The 10,800-nt window shown below is 35.2% G+C and overlaps 1 protein-coding gene across 1 annotated transcript; it reads left to right on the plus strand.

Annotated features, from left to right (window-relative positions):
* LOC109243576 (monothiol glutaredoxin-S17) lies at positions 6,312-10,549 on the plus strand. Its single transcript, XM_019410525.1, has 3 exons — positions 6,312-6,560; positions 7,345-7,419; positions 9,086-10,549. The coding sequence occupies exons 1-3, from the start codon at positions 6,381-6,383 to the stop codon at positions 10,274-10,276; spliced, it is 1,446 nt and encodes a 481-aa protein (XP_019266070.1). The 5' UTR covers positions 6,312-6,380; the 3' UTR covers positions 10,277-10,549.

Raw genomic sequence — 10,800 nt, forward strand, 5'->3', positions numbered from 1 at the left:
TTGAGACTATCTCTATATTCGTGCTTTGCACAAATATTTTTCTATCACATATCACAAAAGCCTACCTAATATATTAAATTTTCAACTACACATATATTCTAAATAATTGTCACCATCAAATTGTACGAAGTACAATAATCAAATCTTGAAAGTAAAAAAAAGTGTAATATGTAATCCAAATTAACTCATAAATTAAGGTTTGACACACTCAAACGAAAATGAAACTAAACATTCTAAAGTTAGATCTATGTGATTAAAGTTATAAAATCACTTAAAAGTAGGGGTGTCAATGGATATTTAAAAACCGACTAAACCGACCGAACCGTACCGTACCGAACCGATTTTTAGGTTTCTTTTAATAAAACCGTAGGTTTTTATCTAAATCTATAATCGTACCGATAATTAGAGTAGGTTTTTTATTTTATGAAAATAAACCGAAAAAATACCGAACCGTACCGAATAAATTTAAAATGTGAAAAATATTTATATATTAAGTTTAAAAATAATAAAGCACTGAATTTTTTCTTGGGCCTTGAAATTATGAAATAATTATAAGCCAACAAGTAATTAAACTCAAAATCCTAATTCCGAAACCTATTATGCTACTCATATTAAAACTAAATTATTTCCAGCATATTCACTATCAGGACACAAGGTATTGTAGCGATTATGAGTAGCAAACTACAATGTATTGAATATGTTTCCTTCGTATGATTTGGATTTTTCTTTTTGAATATTATTCTTGAGTGGTAGCTTGGTTAATATCTTTCTAATCGTGTAATTTATATTTTTATTGTATTTGCTTAGTTTCTTTTACGTAGTTGTAAAATAGTTGATGGATCTATACGCTAGCCATCTTTCATGTTTTCTTAATTCATCACCTTTTAAACTGTATAAATGTCTAAAGAGCTTTGCTAAGTCCTATAAAAGTACGTATGTTATTGCATTCTACTTCTACTAGTGACTTTTACATGACATTCAAAAAAATTATCAAAAATTAACCGAACCGTGCCGATACCGAAGAGAAACCGACATGATTGGGACGGTTTCGAAAAGTCTAATTTTGGTTATACATAGTAGAATAACGGAAAAATTGATATGGGACAAATTTTATAAAATAACCGGCCGAACCGAACTATTGACACCCCTACTTAAAAGAATGCACTGATATTTAGTTATTATTCAGGTATATAAAAGTTATATTTATTACACATCATTGTATATACATCAATTATTACAAAATTTTATATCTAAATATTTTAAATTCTTAACCGCGGGTATATTTTAAAAATATATATATTTTTTATTATTATACAAAAGAAAATCAAATTATGTAGAAACTTGTTGTTAGAAAATCACTTAATGTGCGGTTCTGGTCAACACAAAGTTTCAATCAGAAAGCATGTGAGTATTTCTGTATCTCATACAGAAGTATAATTGGTCATGGTTGAAATGGTTTAACGTATTCAAATCAATCGTCACCCATGTACCTACGTAAAATATCATGATCTATTTTTTTAATCTTGTCCCATATAAATAACTGTAGCTACTTACTGTAAAATTTGGCCTTTATGATTGTTTTTGTACCTTCTAGTTTTGTGTTTTAGAAATACAGTATTACGTTTTCCAGGTTCTCCTGTTTTGGTTGCGAAATTGGTTAGAAGCTTATAGTAACGAATCTAATATTTTCTAGCACATGAGTATACAGCATCCTTGACGCTTCAATTTANTTAAGAGTTTAGTACTACGTTGTATAAAAAGATTAAATATAAAGACTAGCTGGATTGTGCTTAAAAGATAAGAAATTCACCTCATCAAAGGCTTCAAAAATGTCGATGCTAGGCTGATGAATAGTACAAACAACGGTTCTTCCAGTATCGACAGTGTTCCTAAACCGTTCTCATAACAATCGCAGCAGCTCTTGCGTCCAGCCCTGAAGTTGGTTCATCCATGAAAATGATAGAGGGGTTTGCTACCAATTCAACTGCGATGGTCAACCTTTTGCGTTGCTCAGTTGAGAGACCGTTGACTCCTGGCTATGATTTGCAGGTGATATATGTATAAGGAAGGCTAAGGAGCGATTTTAGAGTCAAAAATTGGAGAAAAGAGGCCAAATGTGTAAATTCCCAATGAAGCTACACCCTGCCAACCCTTAGGGATTCAAAAAATGGTTTGGCCACGGTTCTACCGCGACCGCGGCAGAACCGCGGTGGAAGGCAGCTTCAGAACTTTAGAGATTCAGAGAGGGTGATTGGCCGCGGTTCTACCGCGACCGCGGCAGAATCGCGGCAGGCGCAGAAAAGTTCAGGGGTCAAAGTGTCAAATACGGGATTTTTAGACCTAAACCCTATTTAAAACATTAGACTTCGCCCAAGATTATTATTATTGATTTTTAGGGTTTCTTAGCAAGGAAAACCATTGTGAGAGAATGCTCCAAACATCTTTCTTCTTTACTTTTGATTTTTATGATGAATTCTATCTTAGTTTATTTTCCCATAGCCATGAGTAGCTAAATTCCTTGTCTAAGGTTTTGATGGAACCTATTGGGTGATGAACTTCTCGTTTATGTGAATACAAATTGCTAGTTTAATCTTTATTTGTTCAACTTCGTGTTTGTTGTAGTTAATTGACAGGGTCCTCAATTAGCTGTGCCTATTTAGTGTGCATAACTTGGAAAAGAGGGCATATTTAGGGTATTGTTGAACAACACCACTCCTAGATTATTAGAGGAATCTATAATTGCGGGTTTAAAGGCAGGATTAGGGATAACGAAGCCTTGGGTGTAATCTAAAGTGAATCGTGCTAAATAAAGTAAGCTAGTGTATCTCGGGAGAGTGCAATAGTAAATTACTGTGATTACTCGGGAGAGATTTACGGTAAGATTAGCGTTCATGATTGATAGAGATGTGTTGGTAAATTTGTATGAGCATAAACAGAAGGGATTCCATCAATAGGGGAAATCATTGCCTTAGCTTTTTATCATAATTGTTTACAACCTTATTAGTTTAGTTTACAGCTATTTAGTTACTTGCAAGCGTAGTTGTTAAAGAACATTCAACTGAGATTTGAATATTTGGGAAGCTGGTTCTGAAGAATTAGTGGGTCTGAAGATAGTGGTTGATAGGTTAACTCTCTGTGGATTCGACCCTGGGCGTAATACTCGGGTTATATTTGCAACATCCGCAGAGTCCTTTTTATAAGACATAGTTGGGCGTGATCAGTAATGCACTTATTGTATAATCAATTAATACAGTGAAAGTTATATCGTTGTATAGCTATTTTTGTTTAGCAAACAGGAAACATATATATTAAAATTACGTAATGTTTGTTACATCATAGCCTAATTGTGAGCCGCTCAGGACACATTGATTTACTAAGCTTGCTAATCTATTGCAAGCATCCATAGATAGGTATTTAACAAAACAACGTTGAATGTCTTTGTCGTACTTAACAGAATTAAAAATAACATTGGGAGGGGATACAAAAAAAAAATTTCTTCCTTCCTGGAGTCCTTCCCAACTTGGCCATGGTGTGAGCGACAGTGTTGCTTTCCCTAAATGTGTGCTGGAGGAGGGTCACCTTCCCTTGGTGCATTAACGACCTGCAAATATTGACAATATTTTTAAAAAGTCTATTACCACATTGTATATTTTGTATTGCCTCCACACAATCTGTCTCTATTTCCAATGGGAATAAATCCCACTCATGGGCAGTTTTAATTCCTTCCTTTATTTTAGTTCTGCCTCCAAAGAGCCCCTAGCTTGTATGAACTTTGTGAATCCAACAATCCAGTGACCATGCATCAACATTTAATTTGTACCATCCTTTTGGGGGCTTTTCCCACTTGATTTGTAATTGAATCCTTTCAATTGGCAGTGTGTTATTTTTCGTCAACTTTTTGAATAATATTGCTTATGTTAATAGCGTGCCTCAAGTTGTTTTAATTATTAGCATTTCTGTTAATCCAAATTTTCCATAGGGCGAAAGCGAGGAAATAATTCCATTCGAGTAGGTTGTGTCTTATAGAACAAATTTGATTTTTTAATTGAGCAAGCCGGTGGCCCCTAGCGGGATCATAAAAGGTTACCCCACCCAAATTGTCCCAAAATATTTTGTTCACTTTACAGGTGAGAAAAATATGAATGATGGATTCTTTTTCTTTCATATCACATTAGGGCATAGAGGGTCAATATTGAATCCAATCCGGGCTAGGTATTTCCTACAGGGTAGCCTGTTATGGAGACATTGCCATAAAAAAAAGAGAAATTTTTATAAATCACTATCTTTTAATGGTAATTAGCTATCTATAGATATCATTTGCTATATTACATATTGTAGATACGTTTTCTGTTGTTAGAAGATGTATTAGATGTATTTAAGCTACTGTATTCATAAATACAATAGCGAATCAGGGAAGTCCAGCTAATCAGTTGTTGTATTCGAGTGTATTCGACTGTATTCATGGCGTGAAACATGGGATTACAGCTGGACAGATTATTGTATTCGACTGTATTCACGGCGTGAAATAGGGGATTACACTGTTTTTAAACGGAAAGTGTATCAATTAACATAATAGACTCCTAATATAACTCAACAAACTCAATTATAACACACAAAATTTGTATTTCCGGTTGTAAAAAAGATTCTCAACCGAAAAATACCCAAAAATATAGCAATCTTCAGAGAAATTATATAATACATCTGGATACATAAATTATATTAACTGAAAAAATATATGAATACATTCATGGTATATAGCGAGACAGTGAATACAATAAAATACATAGAATACAACGGGATACATTGAAATACAATGAAAAAAAAGACAGTGAATACAATAAAATACATGGAATACAGCGAGACACATTGAATTACAATGAAAAAAAGACAATGAAATACATGAAAATACAGCGTGATACGTTGAAAATACATTGAAATATATCAACAGAAAATCAAGTTGCTCAGCCCCAAACTCCGTCGTCTTTGTTCAAGAACAAACCCTAATTTCCGGCGAATCCGCCGTCGAGCAATGGTGGCAGAATAAGGAGCTGTTAATCACCATTAACGAGCAGATGATTAACAACTTTTGAAGCAGCAACAACATAATCTTCATATAAATCAAACCTGATGAGGATGTGCCTTCTCGCTAACCACCCAATCAAGCTACGACCTTGAGTTCCAAGCAGTTTTGGCAAGAACTTTCGAAGTTCATTCATCTCCAATCTCTCAAACGAAAATTTTAATACTAGAGCCTGATGTAGGCCTTCTTCAACAGTGAACTTTCCAAGTTCCTCCATAGTAAACACAGCAGTAGGTTCTCCATGAACTATTTCAATAGGTTTAAGAATTGTTTTTGATGGATTTTGAGCAAGTTTGTTTGTGAGCACTCTCGTAGCGTATGTAGTGGCTGGGTTAGGGTTTAAATTCGTCTCTCCCACAGCGGCATGTATGAAAGTAGAGAGAGAGAGAGAAAATAGTGTAACTGAATAGCGTATTTAGTGGCTTAGGGTTATGAGGTAACCAAAATTAGATATTTTGCTATAAACATTAAAAGGTATCTATATAATATAATTTTTTTAAATGGTATTTATTTAAAATAAATAAGGTGTTAACCTTTGCTATAGGAGGTAAAAATTCCTAAAAAAACTTTATTTTATTTGGGCAGGATAAAGACCAAATCCAATCATAGTCCAATTAATTTTTAACAATTGGTTCGATAAGGTTATAACAACTTTTGCTAGTAAAAATTGCTTTGGATGCAAGAGACCATATAGGAATATCATTTTTAATTTGACATATTTAGAAACTTTAAACCTGTTCTACAAAAAATTATTTTATTAGAATTTTTGCCTCTATATTTTTTAGCGGTGGGATTTGATTAATATACAAGTAAAATGTTATTTAAACACATTAAAGATTTGATTACATATTCTGACAATGTGACACAAATATATGGAAAGAAATAAACTATAATTGGAATTGACTATGTATATAAAACTTAATAAATGCCTCTCTTTTTCATTATGCAAATCTTATTTTACCTTTAAGGTGAATTTACATGCGGAAATGTGAGTTAGGGATAGTTAAGTCAACAAAAAAATTTAAAATCAACAAACTTATCAAGTATTAACTATTAAAAATCACATAAATTAGTTTTTATTTCTGAATTCTGCTGACAAAATAAGTGACCCTTTTAATAAGAATGTCTTCAAAAGTAGGTTGTCTAATTTATTTATTTTTAAGAAAAGAGGATATCATAGAAAAGGAAAAAAGAAAAAAAAAACAAGCCTATTATAAAAGGGCAGAAAAGAGGAAAAAGAGTTCTGTTTTTTGGTTTGCGGTATTCAGTTCCCACAGAGAGAACATTGAAAGAAGCGAGGATGGCCGGAGGAGGAGGATCAGTGAAGGAAGTTGGATCAAAGGGAGAGCTCGACAAGATAGTCGGCGACGGGTCACCGGCGATTTTGCACTTTTGGGCAACATGGTGTGAAGCTTCTAAGCACATGGACCAAGTCTTTTCTCACCTTTCTACTGATTTCCCACATGCCCATTTTCTCAGAGTAATCAAATCTTCTCCCTTTTTTTATATACATGTGCTTATGTGAAAGAGAAGCCCGTAAAGTTTATATCTTTTTTAATTTATTGATCGATTTCTGGTAGTAATTTTGGATATATGATACTGCTTATATGGAATTTTAATGAACTATGAAATAAAGTGATGAGTTATTGATAGATTTTCTGCTTGATATGTTCTTGTTGTTTGGAGGGGGTTGTTTAGATTTGTTTCTGGTAACTATGCTATGAAGGGTTTAGGGTTTTGTACAATTTTTGGGCCTCATGATGTGAAACTGTTAAGCACATGGACCAAGTTTGAATCTTTTTTATTTATTGGTTGATTTCTGTTATTTTTGTTGAATATATTTCAAGATAGCTTATGGAACTTTGAAGAAACTGTGAAACACCCTGATGGGGTTATCGATATGCTCTTTCGTAAGAATTTGTCTCCATTAATGGGAACAGAGAAAAAGATGTGTTCTTGTAGTTAGATAGTTACATGAATATGATGAATCTGTGATACGGGGAAATTTGGGGGTTATTGCTCTCTTGGTTTGCTGCAGTCTTACCTTGATTTGGTGCTTCAAATTCTTTTCAAATAGAAATTGGAGAACCCTGCATATACTGAAATAGCTGTTTTATTCTAGCATAGTGAACTTGGAGCTGGACTTTTCGCCCCAACTACTTAATGGATTATGTTCCAGTACTACTGGAATAGGATCATTATTCGTTCTGAAGTGTCAGCTCATCTCTGATTGTGATTCTTTCGCTTCTGTCTTTGTAATTCAGGTTGAAGCTGAAGAACAGCCTGAGATATCTGAGCTGTACTCTGTTTCTGCTGTTCCTTTCTTTGTGTTCTTCAAGGTAACTCACATGGGAATTCGCTTTCTTTGTCCATGTACTGTTTGTATATCTGCTTGTATTTGTAAACCTTACTCTCCTGCTGTAACCCTCTGCTTATGTGAGTTCTACCTGCATTTTATGTTTACCTAGCTTCCTTCTGACTCCCTATGAGCCCTTCTATAATGTTACTTTTTTGGACGATCAGCAGCACAAGGTCCGAAAGAACATCTGCTATTGGACATGACTTTGAGAATCATGATGCTATTACTGCTACATGTTTGCTTAGTTATCTTGTTCTTTTATGCAATTAACTCGGTGAAACTTATCTGCTTTTTGTCAACAAGTAAATTATCAGATGAGGATTTGTGTTTCGACCTTTTTTTACACTCCATCTACCACATAATTTCCACAATTTTATTCTCTAATCACAGTATATCTGTTGATAGGAGACCTTTTACATAGAAAATGTTTGTCTTAAAATAAATAACAAGTAAATTGAGAAGACCCTCTCAAGTAATCAACAATCTAAACACTTAGAGATTTTATTAACAAATGTTCGGAGTTTTTCCCCTAGATATTACTTATATATGGAACTCTGTCTCTCATGGCTTAATTATTTCTTTAAAGACAATGAGTGCGCTCTCTCTGCCCAAAGATTTATGATATATTAATAACCCATTGCAGTGTCAATTCTGTAACGGGAGAATGCCCCGTAAAATAGTAAACAGCTCGTCATATTCTGCCAACGCCATGTTGTTCTTTGTGCTTGTAATCTTCTTGAAAACCATATGCACCTTAAGGCTTGTATGACCCGATGAGATCCATCTGCCTCTTCTATTTGCCGACTACATGCGGTATTGCTACTATTTGGAGGCATATTTAGCTAAGGACAATTGGAATATGGGACATCTCTTTGCAAATGTATAAGGTTTATTTAAGGGTATCTTTCTCATTTAACTTCATATACTTTCTTCTGGAAAATTTGCTAAATTGTTAATTCTTCAGTAAACTCTACTAGTGCAGTCGGATGTACAAGCCCCAGATCGATCTCTCACTTCCTCATTTCCCTCTTGTATGACATGCCAGTGATGTGCATTTGCAGATATTACTGTCTTCTGTCAGCCTGATTTGAAAAGCTTTCTGATTATCCATGAATGTAATTGGGTTGACGGGGTGATGTCTTTTTTTCTGGTCACTTATCTTACTTAGGAGGATTCCACTGTCTTTGCCTTTTTGCCGTTATCTTTAGGTGAATCTCAAAGTATCTAGGCTTATGCCATGGTGAAATCATCAATATGGCATTTCAAAAATTTGAGTTATTTACCTCTTTAAAAATGGGATAAAAATATTCGTAGCTACTTATTGTGAAAAGATAAACATCTGTCAGCAAGATCAAGAAATATTAAATTCACTAGTTTCCGCCTGACAAATATAATGGGTGTTCTTGAAAAGAACTGCCTAGAGGCGTCGTCACACAAATCCAATATTAAATATTTAAAAATTAAGGAAAGGTGATCAATTGTTGGGCAAGTTTGATAAGAAATTTTGTTAAGTTCCTTCCTGTTAGTTGTATTGCTCAACACTTTCAACTTTGATTCTTTGTGACATTTGGACAGTTCCTTGATATGAACCTCTCTTTATGCTTGTTACACTACCTATAATCGTGCTATTCCTTTGCTTATTTTAGGATGGTAAGGCTGTTGATACGTTGGAAGGGGCTGATCCTTCTAGTTTGGCCAACAAGGTTGCAAAAATTGCTGGATCAATCACTCCTGGGGATCCTGCAGCTCCTGCTAGCCTAGGGATGGCTGCAGGTCCCACTGTTCTTGAAACAGTTCAGGAATTGGCTAAAGAAAGTGGCGCTCCTCAAGTTGTAAGTTCTGGTCTTGATGATCGGCTGACAACGCGACTTCAGCAGCTGGTTGCTTCTCATCCAGTAATGCTTTTCATGAAAGGAAACCCTGAAGAACCCAAGTGTGGTTTTAGTCAGAAAGTTGTCGATATTTTGAAGAAAGAGAATGTCAAATTTGGAAGTTTTGATATTCTGACGGACAATGGGGTCCGGGAGGGGTTGAAGAAATTTTCCAATTGGCCAACATATCCTCAACTGTACTGCAAGGGTGAACTTGTTGGTGGTTGTGATATTATTATAACTATGCATGAGGCTGGTGAACTTAAGGAAGTTTTCAAGGATTACGGGGTAGATACTGCTGGTGAAAAAGGTGGCATCTCTGAACCATCTGGCTTGAGTGCTGCCCTGACTACTCGTCTTGCGGGTCTGATAAATTCTAACCCGGTTATGCTGTTTATGAAAGGAACACATGATGAACCCCGGTGTGGATTCAGCAGAAAGGTGGTGGATATTCTTAAACAGGAGAAAGTAGAGTTTGAGAGTTTTGACATTCTTACTGATGATGAAGTCCGTCAAGGACTGAAAGTTTATTCCAACTGGTCTAGCTATCCGCAGCTGTACATAAAGGGTGAACTTATTGGTGGATCGGACATAGTACTGGAGATGCAAAAAAGTGGCGAGCTTAAGAAGGTTCTTGCTGAGAACGGGATTCACGAGAAAGTCAGTCTTGAAGACCGTTTAAAGAGTATAGTAAATTCTTCACCTGTAATGCTCTTTATGAAGGGTACACCAGATGCTCCAAGATGTGGTTTCAGCTCCAAGGTTGTAAATGCTTTGAAGGAGGAAGGGGTCGAGTTTGGATCCTTTGACATTCTATCCGACGAAGAAGTGAGGCAGGGATTAAAGACCTTCTCCAACTGGCCAACTTATCCACAGCTGTATTACAAAGGCGAACTGGTAGGAGGATGTGATATCGTGCTGGAACTGCAAAGCAGCGGTGAACTGAAGTCAACATTATCTGAATAGAAGAAGCAACGGACCAGGTTCCGTGTATCAGCCATAACATGTTAGCTGTCTCCCAGGTCTTACATTTTGTGTCAACGTTATTTCATGGTGGCTGAACTGCCAAGAATTCATGTTACTAGAGTAATAGAGTTACATTCTTAGAGACGGTTAATGTTGTGTCTTTGGAGACCTTATCTTTCAATTTTTTGGTTCTCTTTCCTTCAGCTACGCGATGAGTTTGTTATGACATTTAACTTGTAGATTAATTTGAGAATTTAGATTATTGTTATGACATCTTATGTTGTTTGCCCTCAAAACGTAGCGAGGTTATATCTACCAATAGATAGCTGCTGAGATGAAATAAAGAGGGACTAAAGGTGGAAGTAGAAGTTATATATGAAAAGAGAATAAATATTGCCCTCTTGTCCTTTTTATTGTCACTTTAGCCACACACACAAGGAAAAAAAAGGGTCCAAAATATTTGTCACTTTAAAAAACCAAGAATGCATCAATTATTAAAAATTCCACCCTTATTACGGAGAATC

The sequence above is a fragment of the Nicotiana attenuata genome, chromosome 2 (assembly GCF_001879085.1).
Source record: "Nicotiana attenuata strain UT chromosome 2, NIATTr2, whole genome shotgun sequence".
NCBI classification, from domain to species: domain Eukaryota; kingdom Viridiplantae; phylum Streptophyta; class Magnoliopsida; order Solanales; family Solanaceae; genus Nicotiana; species Nicotiana attenuata.